At 35.1% G+C, this 23,631-nt stretch overlaps 2 protein-coding genes across 7 annotated transcripts in view; both read left to right on the top strand.

Annotated features, from left to right (window-relative positions):
- The window catches only part of LOC129790699 (transmembrane protease serine 9-like), a 776,474-nt gene that overhangs the window by 581,550 nt on the left and 171,293 nt on the right, over positions 1-23,631 (top strand). The window lies entirely within an intron of this gene.
- The window catches only part of LOC129790667 (uncharacterized), an 82,224-nt gene that overhangs the window by 21,070 nt on the left and 37,523 nt on the right, over positions 1-23,631 (top strand). For 3 of the 6 annotated variants that reach the window (XM_055828295.1, XM_055828294.1, XM_055828297.1), the window contains exon 3: positions 18,298-18,458. In XM_055828295.1, the coding sequence (XP_055684270.1) occupies positions 18,318-18,458 (141 nt within the window). In that variant the 5' untranslated portion in view covers positions 18,298-18,317. Of the gene's footprint in view, positions 1-6,139; positions 6,644-18,297; positions 18,459-23,631 lie in introns of those variants that run through there. The other 3 variants (XM_055828299.1, XM_055828296.1, XM_055828298.1) reach the window with 3 other exon arrangements.

Here is a 23,631-nt window from a genome sequence, read left to right as displayed (position 1 = left end):
TGATTAGATGTATTTATGTATTAATAATCTAAATTAGATAAACAGTCTACATACATATAGACTAAATTCTCATCTCTTAAATCTCTGATATAAAATAACCAAGAAAAAATGTATTTGAACTAAATATTTTGAAAGGACAAATCAAACGTTTAAAAAAAAATTAAAGAATTTTCTGAATTTATTGTGAGATCGTATTTAACACGAGCGAAAAACTTCCTAATTTTTTTTTAGGGATAAGTACATGACAAGAACTAGCTTTTAACAGTGATTAAAAAGCTTAATCAGTCAAATTGTTAATAAAATTAATCACTTTTTCCATGAATTTATTTTCTTTCATATTGATTGATTTACATGCATAATTCGGCTATTTCAAAGGTTTTTCTGCAGGATACTGTAGGGAAATCCGAGGCTACTTGATACATTTTTCGTGGAAAATATGATGAGAATTAATTAAAGATTATTTTCTAATTAAAAATTGATGTGTTTAAAACTCAAGATTTTTTATGAGAACTTTGAAGATGTATTGAAGAATTTTATGCTTAGCTTATTGCCAATATCCCGCTCCTTAATATTTAAATCCTCAACTGTTAATTTTGAGTAGCCACAGCCAAAAATTCTTCTTTCGGATTAGTTTTAATTACAGCAATAAATAAGTAACTTTAATTAAATTAAATATATCATAAATTCTCAAACAACTTGCCGTTTAGAAGCTCCAATGTAATATTTCTTCTATTCCACTGAACAGCATACTAATCGAAAAGCATAAATTGCATTATAATGCTGCGTTCAATAATATATAAAAATACATTATATGAAAAAAAATTTAAACCTCAACTGTAATCCATGCAGTGAAGAGGAAAATTGCTGTGAAGATCAGTGAGGAAGATGCGAGAATTGAAATGTGATTTAAAATGGTAAATAGTGGCAATAAAATATATTTAATAATAAAAATGCCGAGAGACACAAGATTTTCGCATTTGCGAAGAGAATTGCGAGAGCACACCACCAGTGTGTTCCGAATGGCATGACATGGAATTACATAATTTCACACACAATCACCATTTGGTGGTTTTAGAACAGAAACGAGAGGGAGATGTGTGTGTCTTAATGAATTTTTTGGACTTGATTGCATTCAGCAAGGGCATTATGTATATAACATACATAATTTTTGCAGTATGAAGGCGGAAGCTCGCTGACTTCCACATCCAATATCATTTCCATTCTACAATGCTGCACTAATGGGGCTTTGGGTAACAATCTCTCTAAGTGATGCGCGGGGGAGGTAGGGAAGGAGAAAAGTTCCATCTATTGCTCTTAATTAATTTTTTTTTCTTTCTTTTCACCATCTATAATGCTATTCACGAATCACAAAATTGCATTAAGGGCACCATCTCGCAATTTTCTCTTCGTACTTCACGCCGGGGATCGCTGTAGGTCTTCCTATGCGCCGCACGTTGATTCTCTCTTTGGAAACCACTGCACAACTCATTTTCAGTGGTGATCTCCCAATGCTATATTTATTTACATTTTGATGCCACGCGTGTTGAATTCACTCTGTCTCCATGTACACAATTTTCTTGTGTGTTAGCGTACATTTTGCAGCTGAACCGAGAGATTATTTCTCATTCACTCCCACTGATATTGTGTGTACATGTTGCTACAATACGTAAAATGTACAAAGTGAATTCTGTGCAAGAGAAAATTCGCATTATACATTGTCAAGGTCGTCGCATCGCGGTTTTGAATTGGCGGTTTTGACGGTCTAGGTTAATTGTTGTAGCACACCACATACAGCGTGAGCAAGACCCAGTGCGACAGAGGCTTTATCATTTCAAATAAAGCACATACAGCACTTCATTTTATCGAATGTTGGTATACTTGTGAGAAATTATCGCAATTTTCTTCACAATTTTTCTCCGTGCATAAGAATTCCTTGGAAAATCTCACCTATTGTCATCTAGCCATTTCCAATGCTTTCCATAATTTTTCTTAAACATCGCCTTTCTGTGTTAAAGATTTAGATTAGATTTTAGAATTTTCTTTGTGATAAAAAGTTTTATCCATTGGGGTGAATAGAATCGGAATGTTCTAGACACAGAATCATATGAATTTTGACATGAATAGTCATCAAGGATGATCTGAAGGTAATAAGGAACAGAAGAAACGATTGAAATGTTTAAACTTAAATTGGGAAAAAAATGAATGATGAAAAGAAAGGTGATTTTTTTCGCCCCACTTGATTTAATTTACCTCGCACTTTTACAATAAAATTATATTTAACTTTATACTCTTCTTGTTCTTTTGTAAATATTCGTGATATCATTAAAAAATTAAAGATTTTGTCTTAAATAAAAATATCTCTTAAAATAAGAGATTAAGTGATCTTCTGAACTATTTTCCTAAATAATATTTAGAAGAAAAATTACGATATTATTTAATTCTTAGCATGAAACTCAACGATATAGAATCTCCATTACTGAGGCTTCATGAGTGCTCTTATCAGAACTCTTACAGAACTTTTTCTTTTCATTCACACACTCAGGAAAGATCCCCCTTGTGGCCTTCCAATACAGGCTACCGTTCTCAGATATACCCACTCAAGTTAAAGCTCCACACGAACTCACTGGGAGAGCTGAATGTTTTTTTTTTCTTGCTACTAATTTTATCAAAAGTCTATAATTAAATTAATTAAGCTCATTTGTAGCGTCACACATTGATTTTCAGCTCCCTTTTTTCACGACCCTGAAAAAAACTCAAATTAACGACGTTGGTGGGGGCTCTAACGCATTTTGAAGATCGAATGTGAGATTGTGAAAATATAGTTATTTTGCAATTTTTCACGTCGCATCTTTCACAGCGAAAATGTCTATTATTTTTTATGGCTCCTTAAAAAAATATAAGCTAGAAAATTTCTCGGTGACCGTAAGTGCAGTTCAAGTCCATTGGATAGCTCTTAAGCGTGCGATAAATTGATGAAGAATGAAGGAGGGAAAAAATTATTGCGCACGAGGCACCCACACAAAAATAATCACCCAGCAACACAAATATATTTTGCGAAAATGTGCCCCATGGCAATTGCATTAGTGCAATTGTGAATTATATGTGAGTTTTTCAATATATATAGGTATATAACTATTCTAGTAACACACACCAGAGTTGCCGACCGTTCGCAAGGTCTCTGGGGTAGATAAAGATAAGATAGGAGCACGCAAATTTGGTACATCTTATCAGATGTGGGTGAAAGTTAAGTGATAAGCGCAAGTACTTTCTGCAAAAAGCTAATGAGGACATGATTATGAAAATAAATTTCACAAAATACAAAAACTTCGTATTATTGTATGTACTTACATATTTTCAAGATTATTCTGATTCGCTAATTGATAATGAATTGTATATTTGCTGGCTTTTAACCCTGCGATAGAGGAATAATACATATAAATTAATTCTTTTAATATTGTTTACATAATTTATGTAATTTATTGCCAATGATTGCAAGAGCGACGGACCCTTTATTGTGATTAATGTAATACGTACACACACTTGCGTAATAATTGCGTTGTTCTATGATTAAATTAATGCGTTTTAATTTTGGAAATTATTTATGGGATTTGATAGAGGAAAGAAAGCTTTTACTGAAAGAAAAACTTTGAAGAAATAATTCGCAACTTTCTCATAAGAAATCTTTGCAATCTTAAGGCTCCAACAGATGGACGAGAAATTCCTCGTGCGGTGCGGTGCGGCGAGGTTTTCGGCCAATCAGAAGCGAGAGATGGCTCACACACTCTCACCGCACCGTGCGAGAACGTTTTTCGGCCAATCCGAAGCGACGATGGGCCACGAAAACCTCGCCGCGCCGCACCGCACGAGGAATTTCTCGTCCATCTGTTGGAGCCTTTAAGACCTTGGATTATGTTTCGGAGAAAAAAATTCTTAAATTCGTCGATGCTCAGTTTTAATTAGGTTCCATATTAGTCACGAGAGTGAATAGACGCATCTAGTTTTCTCTCTGATATTGAATTAATTTTGAGCTTATTGGATAGATAGAAAGGAGATTTTTTCGATTTTTTATAATCAGAACAATTTTTCAACATCTGTGGAGTGATTAAAATCAACATTTAAAAAGGTGTGAAGTGATTTTCACGGATTTTCTTTTTTGAAGAGACTTGAATTTTTCCTTTGTTAAGTGAGACAAATTTTTTCATCTGAAAGAGTGAAAAGGACAGTGAGATGGCGGCAGCGCCGATTGGCGCGGGCCGAAAAAGAACGATGAATTTGATAACGGAATCAGAATTCCCTCCATTGGACTCTGGTGGTCAGAAGAGTAAGAGGAATAGAAACATTTTTGTGTTTGGGAGAGGAGAAGAGAGTGAAAGCCCTCGATATTTGGTTGTTGAGAGAAGTGATGATGGTGAGAGTATGAAAGCGCTCTCCGTGTTCAAGGTGAAGAGAGAGATCAGCAAGTTAGTGGGGAAGGTGAAGCGTTTGCAACCGCTGTTGCAGGGTAAATCGCTACTTATTGAGATTGCGTCGGATGAGCAAGCGGATAAGCTACTCAAATTGAAGAATTTGGCTGGAAAACCAGTTAAAATTTCATGGCACCCATCAATGAACAAGAGCAAGGGGATAATTGCGTGCTACGATTGGACGTATATTCCTCTCGAAGAGCTAAAAGAGGAGCTTAAAGCATTCAATGTCTCTGATGTTAAAGCAATCAAGAGGAAAGTTGAGGGAGGAAAGATGATCGACACAGGCACATTTATTGTGACCTTCGATTCGCCGAAGTTGCCAGAATCCATTGACGCGTTTTATTACCCTCTCAAGGTGAAAACCTTCATACCCAACCCAGCTAGATGCTTCAAATGCCAGAAGTACGGGCATTTTGTGGATAAATGTCGTATGGCAAAGAAGATTTGTGCAAAGTGCTTGCATAACGAGCACGAAGGAGAATGTGTACATCCACATGTGTGTGCGAACTGTGGGGAAGATCATCTCTCGTGGTCCAGGAAATGCACAGTTTTCAAGCAAGAATTTTCTATTATGAAGATAAAGGTCACACAGAAGATCTCATATTTTGCGGCTAAACAGGAGTACATGAGGACTCGGAGCATGGATTTATCTTTTGCTGAAACTGTGGCAAAATCGAAGGCTACAAAGTTGAGGAAGCAAATTAGTGGAGCTGGGAAGACTGTCTTTCCTGGTTATGAACAAGACAAGCCAGAGTCTGCCGGAGTCAACGGGGTGGGACTTCCCTCCATAGAGTTCGTAGAGTCATTGAGAATGGATAGAATGGAAACTGATGAAGCACAACCTGGATCATCAAAGGATGGACAGCCTTCGAGTGTCTCCTTAGGAGGCACTTCTTTGGGTGCTAAGGCTGACCTTAGCACCGGTAACATCTCAAAAAGCCCTTCTACAGGGACAGTAATCAAAAATGCCTTGAATACTTTAATTGAAGAAGATATTTAAATTTCTTAAATTTCACACTAAAAATGTAGCTATAGTTGAATGAATTTTTAAAGGGACATAATTGGATTTTTGGAGACAAAAAAACAAGATTTGTCCCAAGAGTAATGGAATTTGAATTTATGAAAGTGAAGTTATAGCTAAACTTGGTTGTAGTTTACAATTATTTAGTAGCTGCATTTCTTCATTTAAACACTAATTTTCTTTAAAAAAAAAAATTGTCAAAGTTTTCTATAATTTGTTTAAAAATTAGACATATCATAGTTTATTTGTATTTGGTTCCCCTAATGGGTGACAAAGTTTTTTCTTTATTTGGGAAGTATCTCTTTTATTGTACTTTATAAGAAAATTTTGTAATTTATTATACACTCTATGGCTACGGCCCCTGTGTAATTCTTATTCTTAAATATATATATATATCAGTTTTAATTAACGTTAGAAAATTCTTCTTATTTAATTTACATTTTAATTTTAATTTACTTTTAGTAAGTAAACTAATCACCTGCTTAAAAAATAATTAAAACTTTAAATTGAGCTTTTAAATTTTTGTTTTCAAAAAGAAATTAAAATCGCTAATCTATTGATGATGCAACTCTGCGAGAAGCACATCATTGCATCATGTATTAGCAACTATAAAACTTAGCGGTGCCTATATGTGTACTATATTTCCCTTCTCGAGAGTCATTTCACGAGTGACGTGGTGGTTGGTGGGCAAAAATAAATAGTCGTGTGTAGAAGGAAGATGAGGATGAACCGCTGTGTGTGCGATATTCTTTGACACTTTGACTGCATACACACCACAATAATGCAGGAAGTAAATTTTCACGGCGGGAAGGACACAGTTGGACGTGTGAAGTGCACCAATGTACATGGCGGGAAAAAGTGTTGTCTGACCCACCGAAAATTCACGCTCGAGGGACATCTAAAGTGAAAATTTTTCGCCAACAGCGAACTAACAATCAACATTTGAAGAATAGGAATTGTTGCAAGAGCAAAAAAAAAACAGGGAACTCTGAAAAAAGCCAAAGTTCTCGCGAAGGGTGAAAAAGTTTGCTACAATAGTGCGAGCTTTTTTTTGTTAGCAAACGGGGTTGTACGCTTTGAAAGCTCCCCGAGGAACAACGCGAAGCGAGATCACTTGCAGTTTCCACCAATTTGTTTTTCTTTTCCACTAGCGAAGGTAAAAAAAATCAGTGACTTTATCACAATTCTTTTTTTTCTACATCGTCACGTGGTTAAAGTTACTTACTTACTTAAATTGGTAGTTTTGTTATTAATAAATGAGTTTTGGTGGAAATTTGAGATTCTTCACTAAATGTCTTAATTTTAATATGATTAACTTATTCACATTTTTAGGGAAAAAATGACTTTTCAAAATAAGAGATAAAAAATGTTTATAATTAATAAAATCTTTTTTTTTATTCAGAGCATTTCTGCGAATACAAATTGTATAATAGAGATATTTGGAAAGTTGTACGCATATTATTTAAATAATTTTTAAATGAAGGACTCACTTATTTTATTTAACTTTTTTTGCAATTTAAAATCATTTTAAAAATATTTAGAAGTCAATATAAGAATTCTTAGTCATTCCTTTACTTTTTCTCATGAATAAATGCATAAGAAAAATAAATTACTTCAAGAAGCTTTAGAAGCTATAAATTTTTCATAAAATTATTAAATAATTTTTTTTAGCGAATTTAATTGAAAATAAAACTTTGAATATTTCTAGAAATATATTTTCACAACTTTCAAAAAAAAATTAAATAAATAAAATTATTCTAATTAATTGCTTTCAAAAGAATACTACTTTTCATACAAAATATTACAAAAATTCCTCCAAAACTGATAAGCATTAAATAGTGAGCATAAATTCTCAAACAGCGCGAAAAAACAATAATTGTGAACAAATTTTGAGGTAAACTATTGAGTGGTGAATTCACGCGAAAAATGTAGTGAGAAACAAACGATAAATGAGCGAAAAAAGGTGCTCAAAAAATCATTCCCACACACGTGCAACATGCATTTCAGCGATGAACCGTGTCAACGAAATTTGGCGCGTGTGTAAATTAAATGTGCCCCCCGGGGTTGCCGATGATCACTCTCGGTTTATGTATGTGCTTTTGCGAGATCGGTCGCAATGGGCCAGCTTTCGCGGTCATTTTTAGGTCATTCATTGGCATTGTGTACTTGCGGGAGGAAATGCACTTGGGGAGACACGTTGAGAAATCATCTGGTTGGCAGTTTGTCTGCCAAAAGTGTTCCCATTCCTCACCATTTATCACACCGCGCGCATTGGGCATGCGGGGAATTCTTTTCCTTGGCTATGCCTCGTTAGTAAAAAAGCTCACTCAGCATACGTATGCAATATATGTATGTATACCACCTCTGCTCGCTCTCTCCTGGTCAGTCTCATATTGGTACCTGCAAAGTGTTGAGAACCTAGGCAATTTACATGCGAAAGAAACAACAGCACACACGAGACAGGATAAATTAGACAATAAGAATTTAACGATCATGACTTTATAGTTGCAATAATTATAAATTGAGAAACATTTCAATGCACACACAAGCCTCTTGATAACGCGACCCGCGGAGTGAATGAGATGGCAGGAATGGTTGGAGAAACACCGAGAAGCACGGGAGAAGTTGGAAGAGGAGAAAAAAAAAAGATTCGAACCAGCCCACATTCATTAAATGGCGTTATGCAATGCGTCACGTCCAAGTTGGAGAGTGTGTTCTCGGCTTGTGTGTTCAGAATGCGTATTAACCTTGGAGGACGCGCGAATCGCGAAATGCTATACAGTAAGAACCCGCGAAGGGCATCACAATTTGCATGCGCTCTTGCTGTACATTTTATTTATATATTTTTCTGTGTACATGGAAAAATCTATTACACAGTGGGATTTAGCATTCGGAAAAACGCATGAGGCATGATAAAATATTTCAACGCATATTTTAAATTGAATAAATAATACTTGAGCTTTGCATGTTGAGAGACAAGAATCTCCTTTTATCTCGTTTTGTCTTTTTATTATTATTTTGATATACATGCAAGGTTATTTAAAATTTCTTAAATGGTAGTTCTTGAATTGTTTGCGAAAACCATATTTGTTATTAAATCATTTAAGTTTTAATCTTGATATTTTAATTTTAAAAGAAGCTTAGCGAATTATAAAGTTTTAAAGGCAAAAATTCTTAGTTTTTCTGCACTCATAGGGTAAAATATTTTTTACGTAATTTGAGGACCTGAAGAAGGTCCCAACAGAGTCGAAATGTCAACAGAAATTCTGAGAAGAATAATTTTTAATATTTTTCTACGAATTGTTATCGTAAATATAATTTTTTCAGTTTGCTTCAAATATTGCGTCCTTTGTTGACTTAAGAAAACCATCTTCCCTAAAAGAATGACGAAAAATTTAATTAATTACCTATGTTTTTTCAAGTGTTTTTTTTTAATTTTAATTTTTTTGTCATTAACTTTAAACTTAAAAAAGAAATCCAAAATAAATGACAAAATGGGTGCCTCTTGGAGTTACTAAACATAAAAGTTATCTGAATATTTAAAAGCAACTGAATTTAATCTTTGATACATGTTTTTAACTTTTTCTCCTCTATCAAAGTTAGCTCTATAAAAAGTTTTGATTTAAATAATTAAGGAAATACGTAACAGTCTCTGATAAGAAACGCAGAAAAAATATCTCCTATTCCCATGGGAAAATCCCATCATAAGTAAGACCCCGTAAATCGTGTGTCTTCTGTAAAATCTGGCGGGTGAATTTATATTGAAATCTCTTTTGCTGTTGTCGCCGCTGCAAATCGACTTCTAAACACACAACACTTTGCATATATGCGAAAATCACGGGTGAGACTTCATCTGTGCGCGATGATCGTGAATTTAATGTCTCAGAAGGTGCTCACTGTGTTGTACTGGGTGTTAAGAAAACTAACGTTGGAAATATCGAGGACGATATTTCTCACCATTTGCGAACACATCACACCCATTCCACCCTCCCCGCACGAGCTCTTACCTTCCTTCCATGTTCTATGTACTGTACATACATATGTATATAGATATAACCATAGTGGGTACTCTACACACAATTCTTTTCGAACTGGAGAGTGTCATGCAATGAAAGACTGCGACCTCACCAGTGAATTATGTGTGAGTTGCTCAAATTGTGTGTGATTATGCGGAGAATAGAGATGATTGCAGGAGGTGAAAAAAAAACGACTATAAATAAAAATAGATTCTGAGGGGGGTACACCGTGTGTGGGGGGAGGAAGAGGAAAAAAAGAAGAGCGCGTCACATCGAATGGTGAATTATAGTTGCAACGACGGTTATTGTGAGCAGATTAATAGAATTAGCTAACTGATTGAGGAGATTGCGAATAATAAATAAATATTAGGTTGTTACCTGTGAAATGTCCGTTGCAAAAATGTTGGATTTTCAAAAAATTCTTTTGAATTTTCTTGGTGAAAATATTGGAATTTTATTTATTTATTTCAATTCATCTAGATTTGAATATTGTTAATTTAGAACACATGCTGTTAAAAAAATTCTCTTGAGTTTCTAAAAGTTCTTTTAAAAAATTAAGAAAAAGTACCTGCCCCATGATTCCCAAATAAAATACTTCAATAAAAGCCTAAATACGTAAACTTTCTCCAAGCTATCGAGCATTTCTAGCAAAACAACCCCCTATATAACGATCACCGATATTTTACTCGCGCACATGTAAGTCTTACACAATTTGCACATCCTGCTTAATGATTTTATTTTTATCAGAGTGGAATCACTGTATCCAACAATATTGATCACTAATCAAAATGTGTCAATGATGGGTACCTTTTAAGCTTATTATTATGTTCGTGTGTATGCCACAGATCGCATTTTTTCCACTATAACGTACATATATATGTAAGTACTGTGTAAATGAATTTGAGGGGGAGAGACACTGTAAAAGAAGTATTAATGCATATATATCTTATATAAAAAAAAACTGCAGCACGTTGTCACGACATCAATCGACACACAATTCACTGTGTCACACAATAATGTGGAATTCTCTCGCTCGTGTGTGCATTATACACATTTAAATGGGAGGGAAGGAAAAGGCCTAAAAAGAGACGTAATATCCACGACAATATTGTCAATTTATGCTATATAGAAAGAAAAAAACTTTGAAAAAATGGTCAGTGATGAAGGTATAAAATATTTACTGCACACGGAGGGAGTACAATCATTAATTAATAATTATTATTTTTAATTGACTAACGCGCGCGCGTACTTTTGTCGGGTCACACACGGGATGACGGCAAGGTTGTATTATTTTTTCCCCTCCCGTGATGACAACACTCTGTATTTCCACTGATTCCTATCTCTGCGTATATTGTCATGCACCACGCAATTACCTATTGGAAAATATTTCTGCACAACTAAATCTAATCGTGTGGTTTAAATGAAGAAAACGCATTTTATAATTGAAATTTGAGTGAATGGAAGGTGTCGTGTGTGCTTTCAGAAAGCTCCCAAGATTTAGCGAGAGGAGTCGCTTCTATGGTGGAATCTCACGGTGTGTGCATTACCATGTGTCACGTAATGATTCGATTGAGGAATATTTGCTTCATTAGCTGACATCACAAGGAGCTTTGTGATGTCTTTCAGATTTTTCTCATCACATACGCATGTCACTAAATTGAGGCAATTAGCGAATGCAGTGGAGGCGCCTGGTAAAAGCTCTCAATGTTCGTTTTGTGAGATTTCTCCGGAAATTCGAATATAATTTTAGGCAAATATATTCAATTTAATAAAGCCAATTAAAAACAATTTGTGACTCTCCGAGATCTAGTTTTTGTAATTTTATTCTATTTCCGGAATAATTTCATTGACAGAGTGTATTGAACTCCTTTGGAAATTCACAGAGGAAAAAATCTATTATAATAAATTTATTTGATTCTTATCGTAAAGTATGGTATTTGCAACAAAGTGATTTATGGGACTTTTTACACTGAATGCCGCCTAATGCATATCAAATAAGGTAATTTGCCGAGGTCATATAGAAAAGCAAAAATCCTCTAAGATAGTTTACCTACATATACCACACTACTTAGCAGAACAAAAAGGCGCTGTATTCAAATTTTTCAATTTACCGGCTTATTTTGCTACATTGAAGCAGGAGCTATAAGAAGGGTTATGCTCTGAAGGAAAAACATTTGAGAGTTTGTATTATATATTGTAAAATCCAGCCCTGGCTGAATGAGAGATTAAATTAATTTTATCTGCACTCTTTTTCGACGTGCACCACAGAGTTGTGAGTGGCTGGGGAGTGAGAAAAAGGCGCACAAAGAATTCAAGAGTCATTTGTTGAAAATTCCTTTCTAACACACCATTGCTTCACAATAGATTTCTTCAGTGTCTTACATAGACCTTTTGCACTTACAATCTCTCTCACCGTTCCATCTTACCACGGTGTAGCTTTTTTTTATTCCTATTTAAAATGCTACTGCTGCGTTTTATGGGATTCAATAAATAATAAAATATTGAGAAATCCCTCAAAGAACGCGTCATCATTTCGATATTAAATGGAAATTGGAGAATTGCACACATTGTAAATGCATTGCTTAGTGATTGTTTGAAGATGGATGTGCTGAAAAAAAGCTTCTTGGCTTCATCGCGCGAAATGTATGCGTCCGATGGTCCCGCATTGTGGCCAGAGGCTCAATGAGAGAGAACACCAAAGTGTTTTTGTGTGGAAAAAAAAACAGAAATCAGCCAATGGGGAATGTTTGAATTTAATAATATGTTTTTGGCCAAGAAAAATTGAGAGGAAGTGCAAATACCACATTTTTTTTATTTTTTCAAGATTCATTCGTATTTTAAGTTTTTTGTTTGTCCCTCATTTTTAATTATATTTTAATTTACGATGAAAGGTTAAACCCCTTTACTAAAACGCAGTGCTTTGGAAAGATTAAATTCTTTATTATTATTTTATTTCTTTAAATTATTTATTTTTGTTCTTAAAAATTTTTGTTTAAAAATCAAAGTCAGAATCAAAGCTTGAGATAATCCAGGTTGCACTAATGCTCCATTAAAGAAAGAAGTAAAGTTAATTAACACCTAATTCGAGTAAATCATCCAATCAGAATGAATTTCGTTTCTTCTTCTTCATTAAATATATCTGCAAGAATTTTTAGCTGAGATTTCATTGGGTAATCAAGTAAAAGCTCCACATAGATTTCAAAAAACTGGAGGAGCTTTAATGTAAAGTTTCATTAAATAGATCGAACTTAACATTATTTTTTTGAAGGATTTTTTCATCTTATTATTCAATGTATGTAGGTATATATTGCTGGATAAATGCAATTGATGCGGGGAAGTGATTTCAAAGGGAAATGGATTGGTGTGTTGATTGTTTGGTACTATTGGTGCTGCTCTTTGTATGTACATATATATTATTATGAATTTATGAGCAACAAAGTTTATCGAATCGCAAGAATTCAGAAATTTTGCAGAGCGTAACGACATCGATGCAGAATGCAGGCACAAATGAACCGTGCGGTAATTGAGCAAATCATTCATGTGCCGAAACACAAAAGATAATTTCTTTAATATTGTTCACGACTACCACAAGTTTGTCTCACCGCTCTTCTCTCTCTTTTGTTATTACTATATGCATTTGCCACTATGAGTAATTTGATGTTGCGTCTCAGTGTGGATTGGATTTTCTTTTCACTGCCTTGGCGATGCCCTGAATGCTATCCAACGCGCCTTTCCGGGAGCCATTTACTGGAGACGCATAAGGGCTTTTATAAAAGGAATTTCTTTGCAAGAAATATAAGTCATATGAGATATCTTCCTATATATGAAAAAATATAATAATAATGGCATTGTGCGAAGGATATTGCCGAGTGCAAAAATATTGAGTGGAAACAATTTAAAAAATCACCTGGTTTTGTTCTTTGCGCAACCCATCTCAAAATAATAATACGCCAAGATATTAAATTATATTTTCTTGAAAGCTTCTTGTTTTCTCACCCATATATACTGTGTATAAGAGTATTATTTAGCTACTTTTGCTCCATGGATGGATTTGTATGGGCGCAAAGAGTATAAAATGCAGCTGAGAGAGGGAGAAAAAATAATAATAAAAAATAAAAAAGAGAGTCACACAATAAATGCGCTTTTCTTGACTTTACAAAAGAAACTTTTAATAGCGCTCCAAAGCTACATATATTACATATGTGTGTGTCTCTCATGGGGCTCGAAAATGCATGCTGCAAAGAAATGGTTTTCCTCAATCGATTGGCGCTCATTGCGTTGCAAATTCCATCGAGCTGTGTTGGAATGAATGACCGGAGTTTTTTGCACTTAAGTCGCCTAATTACGACTCAATTAAGGTCTTTCCCAGCGTGAATTGCATCCGATTTGTATCATTAATCAGTTGGGTATGCTATGGGATGTCTTTTGATGGCTACCATTCTCCCATCGTCCCAGCTCCCGTACTCCAACATCTCACTCCGGATTTGCACTATACACATCGATGAATTGCTCTCCATGAAAAGTATACTTTTTTGTGTAGCTCTTGATGGTCGAGCTTACAAAGGATAGCAAAACTCCACAAGGAACGGTTCTATGTACAATTCTCAGCACTCACATTTATTATGCTGCACCAGTATAGATTAGATATTTTCTGTAGCTAACAGATTACAATGAACACTGCTTGATGATATTGTATTCGTTATTCAAGCATGTACTAAACCGAGAACTTTTTTTTTGGATAAATCTTCAATTAAAAAAAGATTTCTTTTAACATCAGGGGTGAATAGGATCGATATTAGAGAATAGAGGGTGGAAATTCTTTAACCGAATTAGTCTTATTTTCAATTTTTTTGCGACTTCTATGTATTTTGAAAGGCGTATTAAGTTCCCAATTCATAACCACATATTTTAACATATATCATCGTTTTGATTAACCCTTAGCTATATGTATATGTATGTATATTTTAACTAAACCCAAACTCCAAAACTTCAACAGAGTGTGTAGTCCAAAATGAAGATTCCTTTGTTTGAAAGCTACATCAGGCGTAGAGGGTGTTTCCCAAGCTCTGCAATAAAACAAAGTTCACGGAAAACAAGAAAACCCTCCTGCGGGAAAGCTCCCCGGCGGTGGTATACAACGCACTTGAACAGAGAGACGACTATTCTCACCCAAGGATATTGCAAGTGCTGACTGTGGAAGACAAAGAAGAAGTTAGTGCAACCACAAGAGGAAGAAGGTGTAACATTTGCACGGAAATAATTGTTATGAGTTAGGGAAAAAGGGAAGAGAGACAGAGTAAAATTCACTTTTGCATAAATCGTTTGTGAGACGGGTTTATGGACCGTGCAGCAGGTTAATTTGAATATGTAATGAGAAAACATATAGTGGATGGACGGGGAAAAAAAAGGTCCGCGTACATGGGTCGCGCGGTGTGCGAGGACAGAAAAAGAGGTCCATCTTTTTCTTTTATTCCATCCTCAGTTTGTGTATATTATGTGTACCTTACATTTGGTTTCTTTTTGCACCCGTTTTACACCCTTCTCCCCAACATTTATAATGTTAGGTATGTATGGGATGGGGATATGTGCTCGGAGTGTCTCGCAGTTGCAGAAAATTTGCACCCGGAGTGTTGTGTTGTTGTCTTTAAGCAGACCTAATTGGATGGCAAACTGCAACACGGTGATAAAATATAAATTAATTTTCCGTTTCCGGAAATTTTCATTGGCATCACCACCGGCCCCGCACATTCCCTCTGCACCTTCCTTTATCTCCCCATTTGGATTGGGTTTAATGTAAAATGGTAATTTTTATTTGATTTTAATTGTACAATTTGCACGAGAAAGAAGTGAATGGGTACCGGGGCAGCAGAACAAGACGCAAGAACAAAAAAAACAACAACAAGCACAACATTGAAGAGACACAATCGTAAAGGATAAGTGAATGGGAGGGCTCCACGGGAGGGAGACACACAAAAAGGTGTAACCGTGCTTGAAGAAGTTGAAAAAAAATCACGCATTAGTCTTTTAAGATGAATTGCCACTGTGCAATTTTTTATGACACTTTTTTCCGCCACATCTTGATTCACCTTCCCAGGGCCCCCGCCCCCCCTCCCCCCATACACCACCTTCCTGCCCACAAACCGCGCCTCTGGTGCTCCTTTTTCTCTCACACCACTCACTATAATCTCTACTCTTGCACTTAACGTCCCATCACCCTCCCGCCCAAGTCCCCCCATTTGGAAGTGCATTAAAATTATATACTTTGGCGTATTTGTTGTTAAAATGCCTTCAGCTGCGTGCTTTAATGCATTTTCTTCACTCACACACTCCGTGCTGGAACTTTTGATGACTCACTGCTGCATTACCTAATAGCTGGAGCTTGCAGTGTGTGCTCAAAACCACACACAGTAATTTTATTTTAATATCAATTTATATTTCTCCACGTGGAAATTTTCCCTCACAGTATGTCTACCCCCCGCACACACACACATGTGGTGTGGTTGATGCGGGGTTGGGTTTTTTTTCGGGACGAAGAGATGCAACGTCCTTCCCACCCCGGAGGGGGTGTTTGAAAATTAAATTTGTAACACAATGGAAAAGGTGAAAATCAGTGGGTGGTTTGAAAGCTCTCTCTCTCTTTTTCCGCAGCAGCAGTCATGGTTTTATTTCGAGGAGAAATATAATTTATTAAATCAATAAGTCAAAATTGCCCAATGTCTTCTTGTAACAGACTTCCAATTGAAAATCAATTTTCTCACGTTTCCAGCCATGAGACAGAAAGCAGCTCTTTTGATAGATATGTGTAATGTGAATTTATGGCTTTTTTCTTGGAATCCATTCAATTCAAATGCACACAGGGATCTTTTTTTCTTCGATGAACTTGTGAGCTTTCTGACAATGAGAGTTTTTCTTTTGTACTTTGTAAAGTATTTGTGTGTACTTTAAAGTGACATATTGCTTTAGAATCATGTGAAATTCTTAAAGAGATTTAATTAATGAGATTTTTGCATTTAATTTTTATAGATTTGTATAATAATGTTTCATATAAAAATATCTAAAAGCTTTTTTTTTTTTAATTTAAAAGATCTCATAATAAGAAAAACTTTGAAAATTTTTAGTAAAAATGCGGATATTTTTGATTTTATTTTATTAATTGAAAAATTAACTATTAACATTGTATAAAAATTTGTTAAAATAAAAATATGCAATTTTCTAAAATTAAAAATCATAAAGTCATAAAATCTTCATCCTTTTTACTAATCTGACTGATAATAACTTTAGTCGGCGATAGATGTAATTCTGTATAGCCCTCTTATAACTCCTTAATACTTTTGGACATTAATTAAATAAATAAATCAAAAAAATTAAAAGAAAATAAAGAATTGCGCAATAGAAAATTGTATAGTTAAACTATTGTTGAAAAAACTCAAACAAATCTTTCTTTTCTTGTTAAAATGTGTGTTTCTCAGACTAACAATTCTAGTTCTAATTTGATTTTCTTCAATTAAAAATGCTTTGTATATTCGCAAGAAAGTTTCACTCAAAGTGGCAGACAAGTGGTTATGACATTATCCTTTCCAAAATGAAGAACTTTAGACTTTCTGCAGTGTTCGCATTAGTTCCTTTTGCATTTGTGAGACGTGTGTGTGTGCAGCACAATTAATCTTATGTGCACGATGTAATGGGGACACGGTTGGGGCAAGGGGAGGAAAGACAAAAAAGGGAAACCAAATTGCACCTTAGCGAATTAAAACTTTGTCGGTTTGGGATGAAGTACGCGCGAGTTTCCTTAATTAACACGCACAAGAATATGTCTTCGACGATGGTCTCTTTTTTTCATGGTGGCTTTTATTTTGTATACTGGCTGGAGTATCTCAAGTTTCGTAGCTTTGATGATGGGATGGTGGTGCAGAGAGAGAGTCCTCTAAGTTTTCGCAACTCCTTCAGCAATGTTATATCTCTTTCCTCCTTGTAAACACTCGTTACATATTTCTTCCCTTTATACCCCCATTGCAACAGAAAGTGTTTACACATCTCCACTTCTGGCTGATTCTGAAGCATCCAGCGTGCTCCCAATAAACACTTCTTCCCATTTAAAATACACACTTCTTCGCCTCTTATTTTGCACCGAGTCTCGCGCGTGTATGTTTTTTTTTTCTTCATCATACGTCTCCCATATATACCTGGGCTGTATCTTCTGTTTGCCATGTTGACCAATTCCAGAATGGGTAACAACTAGAGACAGCAAAACTACACATGGGTTATTGGTGATGAAGAGAAGTGATCACGGGAAGGAATTGGACAAGACGCGTAAATTTGCATAAACATCGCGAGAATCACACACACCACACCACACAACATACGTTTAGCATTTTAACAAACCCAAAAGAGAAGTGAAACCATCTCGGGATATTTCCTCCTATATTATGTACATTTTGCTTTTAGATTGTGCCTCTTTCTGGTGCGCGTCTCCCAAAGAATGCTTCTTCCCAGAAAAATTAGTAAAAAAGGAGGTTATTTTTGGGAGAAGTATGAAAAAAAAAAAGAGATAAATTATGCAAGTGAATCCTCTTATATAACTTGTAATGCTAATTTGGAGTACATCCCCCTTAGTAAATATTTGAGTAATAATATAATTTGAATTAAAAAAAAAAACACAGCATAATGATGCAAAGTGCATGTAAGAGAGGTGGTTTGAGCTAATTGAATTAAAATCCTTCAATAGTTTTTAAGCACTACGTACCTGCTGAATTCACTTTAATGCTCTTTTCTGTATCTAATTAATTTGTTGCAGCAGCGTAAGCTGTCACCGACATGGGCAGTGAGCACTACTGCTTGAGGTGGAACAATCATCAATCCAACCTGTTAGGGGTGTTCAGCCAATTGCTGCAGGACGAGAGTCTGGTGGACGTTACACTAGCGTGTTCCGAGGGCGCCTCCATCAGAGCCCACAAGGTAAGGAAGACATTTTTTTTATTCTTGCTACACCATCTTTTTCGCCCCTCGGCATTGGTGCGAAGAAGCTAAATAACCATACTGAGGAGTCACACGCAGAGAGATATTTTGAGGAACGCCTCTTTATCTTCCCAAATGGATGACCTAACATACTTTTTTTTAACCTCTTATCCATACCGATACGCTTCAACACCAAACGTCCCTCGCTATGGTCCTATTAGGGGGGCGGGGAAGATTTCAATGAGGAATCCCTACAAAGCCAATAAAAAATTTCTTCTTTCTTAAAGAATTCTCTTTTTTGGTAAATTCAATTTAAACAGACATAATCTTAGCAAACAAAACTATTTAAAACTTTTACTGCATTCACTGATTCCGGAACTGGTGGTAGACTGTTGAAAGTTTTTTTTTCTTACTGTGATAGCGTCTCGCCTTATCTTATTCGGCCAATTAAATTTAATTAATTTGAATACGAGATTTGTACTAAAAACTCCACCTTGAATTTCCCCCCTAACTAAAAGATTTTCAACCACAGCAGCATGGAGTACGTAAAAAAAAGTAATTATATGCAGACTACACCTCATGGAGTTAAATAAAATAATTGCAAAGAAACACACTTCAATCGTTTATCTATCGTAAAATAATAAAAGCTTAGCAATTATCATTATATTGGCGAAAAAAAACGAAGACTAGAGAGGGAGATACTCACTTAAGTGTGACTCTCCATTTTAAACATGGAGAGGTGTTAACGAAAACCCACAAGAAGTTAGGGCTGAGCTCAATCGTATAAGCATTTTATTAAGTTTTACAGCTTTACTCCAATTTTTTTAAAAACATTTCTTTCATTTCCTCTTTGGACGCCCTTCCTGGCTCTGGGTACACATAAATTCCACAAGACCAAACACCCAAAGGGATAATTTATTTATTGACAATTCTCGATGCACGCGCTGAACTCATTTGATTCTCTACGTGGTTCACATCAAATTGGCTTTCCCATTGGGGAGTTTTTTATTTACGTATAGGCTGTAAAAAGTCATCATACCTTTTGGCAATAAATAAAATCTGCAAATAGAAATGCAACTCAACATTATGGGCAAAAACCATACCAAGCAATTTTTAAAATTAGGCATTGATAAGATTAATCGTCAGATTAGATAAAAAAATTTCTTAAAGTGCTAAAAGCTTCAATATAGCTTTTATACTATAAATTTTCATTGAAGAAAGAAATTAACCTTGTATTAAGAGATAATTATAATTAATTTGCTAAAAAAAAGAGCTACCACAAAAAATGTGCATTTAATTGAAAATTACCCAAGAAAATACCTTTTTATCAAAAGTTTAACGATGTTGTGGTGGTCATGAAAAGAACTATTTTTAAAACTTTTACGACTGTTTGTTTCTGACAGATAGAAATTTTACTTTCCTACCTTTTTGTTGACAAGTTTTTAAGTTTTTCTTTAAAACTACATATTTTTGCTTATTTTGATTTAAAGATAAATTGTTTGAGATTTTTTTGTTCTTGAATATTTGATGTCAAAAAAATTTTAAGTTTTTTCGAGAGAAGTTGGAGCTAAATATTTTGGATAAAGGGATGAATTGGATCAATTCGCTTTAAATTTCCTCTGTTGTGATTGTAGAGCAAATTGAGGGTGTTCAGCAGATTATGCAATTTGACCGGCTAATCCAAAATCAATTTTGCAGTGTAATTGTTACCTGAACAAATATTAATTAAAACAACTAATAGGTAATTAAAAAGATTGAAACTACGAAAAAACGTTTAGTCGCACTTTACAAATTCACATACAACGAATATAAAGAAAAAGATCACAAAAAAAATTAAGGCCATGTAAAATCGTGCAAAAAGAATCCATTCAAACGACAGGGAAATGAAATTCAAGGTGAAGAAACTATTTCGGTAAAGAAATAGCGAGAGTGAAAGAAGAAATTGGCAAATAATGGTGTATATATTTTCACCCAAATTATCCGGTTAATTCACTTGGACTTAATGGCAATGAATTCCAAAGTGGGCTATAGAGTCTGAAAGTGGTGTTTGCAAAAAAAATTTGCGAATCTTCTCATTGTTTGCCACATACCGCAGGAGTGTGAGTAAAGACGGCAAAAAGCGTCTCTCATGTATGAAACCGCGTGGTTTTTTCGCGACAACACGACCTTGGAATTTAGCAGCGAAGCCGAAAGAAAATTAATTCGCGCAAAAATTATGCGTCTGCCGGGAGTTCAATGTGTGTTTCAAGCGCGTCTTTTTAGCATATAAGTATGTCTGAGATTTTGGCCAATTTTATTATTTCATTGTGTGTCTATGGTTGTGAACTCTTCTTTTTTTCCCCAACCTCTTCACCATCCCTCACCCTCCCGCATCCTCCACAGTCCCGGTGCGTTGGTCTCGCGGGTTGTCGTGTTCAAATTTGCAAAAATTCCATACACTAGAAAAATTCCCTGCTTGATGTATGTATATATTTATATATAGTATATTACATATACATATAGTACAACCCCGCAAGTATATAGAGGAGTTATGGTTTCGTGAACGGATGCGATGAAAAAAAGATCAGCGGGCACATTCACAGAAACATTTTTGGAGAACCTCCCGGGAATCCCAATAAGTTGGTGGTGGCATGAAAGAAGAAGAAGAAAAAATCGCGCAAATACACAGAAGAAGTAGCTTTATGAAGCCAGACACATTTAATGGGTGTTTGCCTGTATTTGACGAGACCCGACATTTAGCTGATATTGGATAAATAGGCAATAAAAATGTGGCTAACCCGGAAATTATATAAGAAGCTTCTAGCCTCCTCGCGCGATGCCTTCTCGCCGGCGGGCTACTCTCAAATCACATCGCCACACAATCATAATTACAATAATTTTGGGATGAAACAGGAAAAGAGAAATATTCAAGGCTCAGGGACACATATTCAACGCGAGATTTTTCTAAGAAACACCCTGGAATTCCTAAATTAACATCACTTCATCTTATATGGAAGTTTTGCTCATTGATTAGCAAAAAGGCACACCTATTTTGGAGAAAAAATTAAACCATGAAGAATTTTCTATTTAAATGCAAAATACTAAATCAAAAAAAAAAGAAAGAAAACTGGAAATGTGTTACAAAAGAAGATGGCTTTAGGATTCGTGTCTCTGTGAGCATCGAAATTAATGTGATTTTTATTGCAATTTGATTGTTTCTCGTTTCGGTAGTTTCTCTTAATGCCAAAATGCTTCTCAAATAACTATATATCGAGGGCTGCATTGTAAAACCGGCTAAGTCGGTGTGAGCTCCGAACCGACTTAGCCGGTTTTACAATGCAGCCCTCGATATACTTATTTATTTAGTTTTATACGTTTTTCTTTAATTCGAAGGAAGTTTGAATGTTTTCGTATATGAGAAGATTAACTTTAGGTGTCAATTTCAAGTTGAGTTTCTATATCAGAGGATTTTGAATGTTCTGTTCTCACTGCAGCTTTACAATATTGACTGAAATGAAAACTGTCGAAAAACCTTTAGAAATTGCTGAAAGTTTTTTCTTTTGGTTATTTTCATTCTTATTTTCTTGCAAAAGGGTTTTTTTTAATTTTTAGTTTTCGAATTTTCTACGGAGGAGTGGATAAATTATTTTCTAATGATTTTCTATATTTAAGATTTCATTTCCTGAAGTTAAATATTTTAAAATCCTTTTTTTTTTCAAATTATGTAAATTCACTCCAATAAAGGAAATTTTTATCACAGAATCTTCACATTTTGAAAGAATTTTCTAAAGCTTTCGAAAGCTTCTCTTCAGTGAAGTTAATAAAAATATTTTTCTTTTCAATTTAGTTTAGGTAAATTTTTACTTCTTCCATTTAGACATTAATATGAATTAAACGATTTTTTGGTTAATTGATTAAACCCTTAAATATCTGATTGATACCAGTTGTGTCTATTGTGCTACCAATGCTCTTGGGCTTATATTTTTTTTTGAAGAGAGATCACTCTGTGCCATATAAGAAGAAATCTTCTCATTCTCCATGCCAAATACTTCTAGCCTACATATTTTTCTCCTTTGCGCGGGCATTTTCGCATCTTGGATTTCGCAACAAATGTGTGAATTTGTATCACGGCGTGTCTCCCACAAGATCCCCCATATCTCGCACGGATGGAAATTGATGATGGTATATCGCCCCATTTGTGTGCCACTACACAGCGATTTGTGAATATTGAAAAGGAGGTCTCTCTATCTCATGGATGGGTACAACGGGGCGCGGGAGGACCAGAAGGGGGAGGCCAACAATTAAAGGCACACACAACAAACAATCTCACTCTGGAGCTGTTGTTTGCTGCTTTTGGTACATGGTTGCAGAGGTGCAAGGGGAAGGCACACACAGATTGTGCACATCTTATGGCGATAGACGTGGAATTAATTATTATTACTTTGTTCAGAGATGGTGTTATATTTGTTACGTGCTACTCCAAATGCTAAAATATCGATGTGTGTGCAACCGAAAGGGGGGTGGGCTTAATGCGGAAATAAATTCTTGAACATCTAAAATCAATTAAAATCTCCTGAGTTTACACACACCGATCTGTGCATAACGAGTCAAATCCTTTGGAGATGATTTTTTTTGCTGCATGCTGTAATTTTATGTACTTTTATAAGCATTTTGCTGTATGATCTCATTGGATTGAGCTTTATATAGAAATCAAATGTGCTTTGAAAAGCTTGTTCATTGAAAAAGTGAAAGTTAAATTGCAATAAAGGCGCTAAATTCCTTTCATTTGCATTTTTTTCTTTTATTATTTATTCTAAAAGTTGAGATCATTTTGCTAAAGGAACTTTTAAAGAATTATATACTTTAGAAGGAAGATGTTACAAAATGGAAAATTAAAGTCTTATTATGTGTCTTCTTGTGACAAATCCTTTCAATCAATCAGATAGTATGAATTAATCACAATTCAAACCACACGCACGCATCTTCCAAGTAAAAAAAAAAACATCAGGCAATGTGAAGGAAGAATCAGCCCATTTCCGAGGAAGAAGCCACAACAGACAAGCACACAAGGAAATGTGATTCATATTGCCTTCTTCTTTGCTATTCCCATCTCCTTCCCCATATTGCATTATGTATGTTTTGCGGTGGATCGAAAACACGCGGAAAAAAGCTAAATAAGACAGTGCTGGATGGA

The sequence above is a fragment of the Lutzomyia longipalpis genome, chromosome 2 (assembly GCF_024334085.1).
Source record: "Lutzomyia longipalpis isolate SR_M1_2022 chromosome 2, ASM2433408v1".
Taxonomy (NCBI): Eukaryota; Metazoa; Arthropoda; class Insecta; order Diptera; family Psychodidae; genus Lutzomyia; species Lutzomyia longipalpis.
This window is presented reverse-complemented; position numbering and strand designations above follow the sequence as displayed.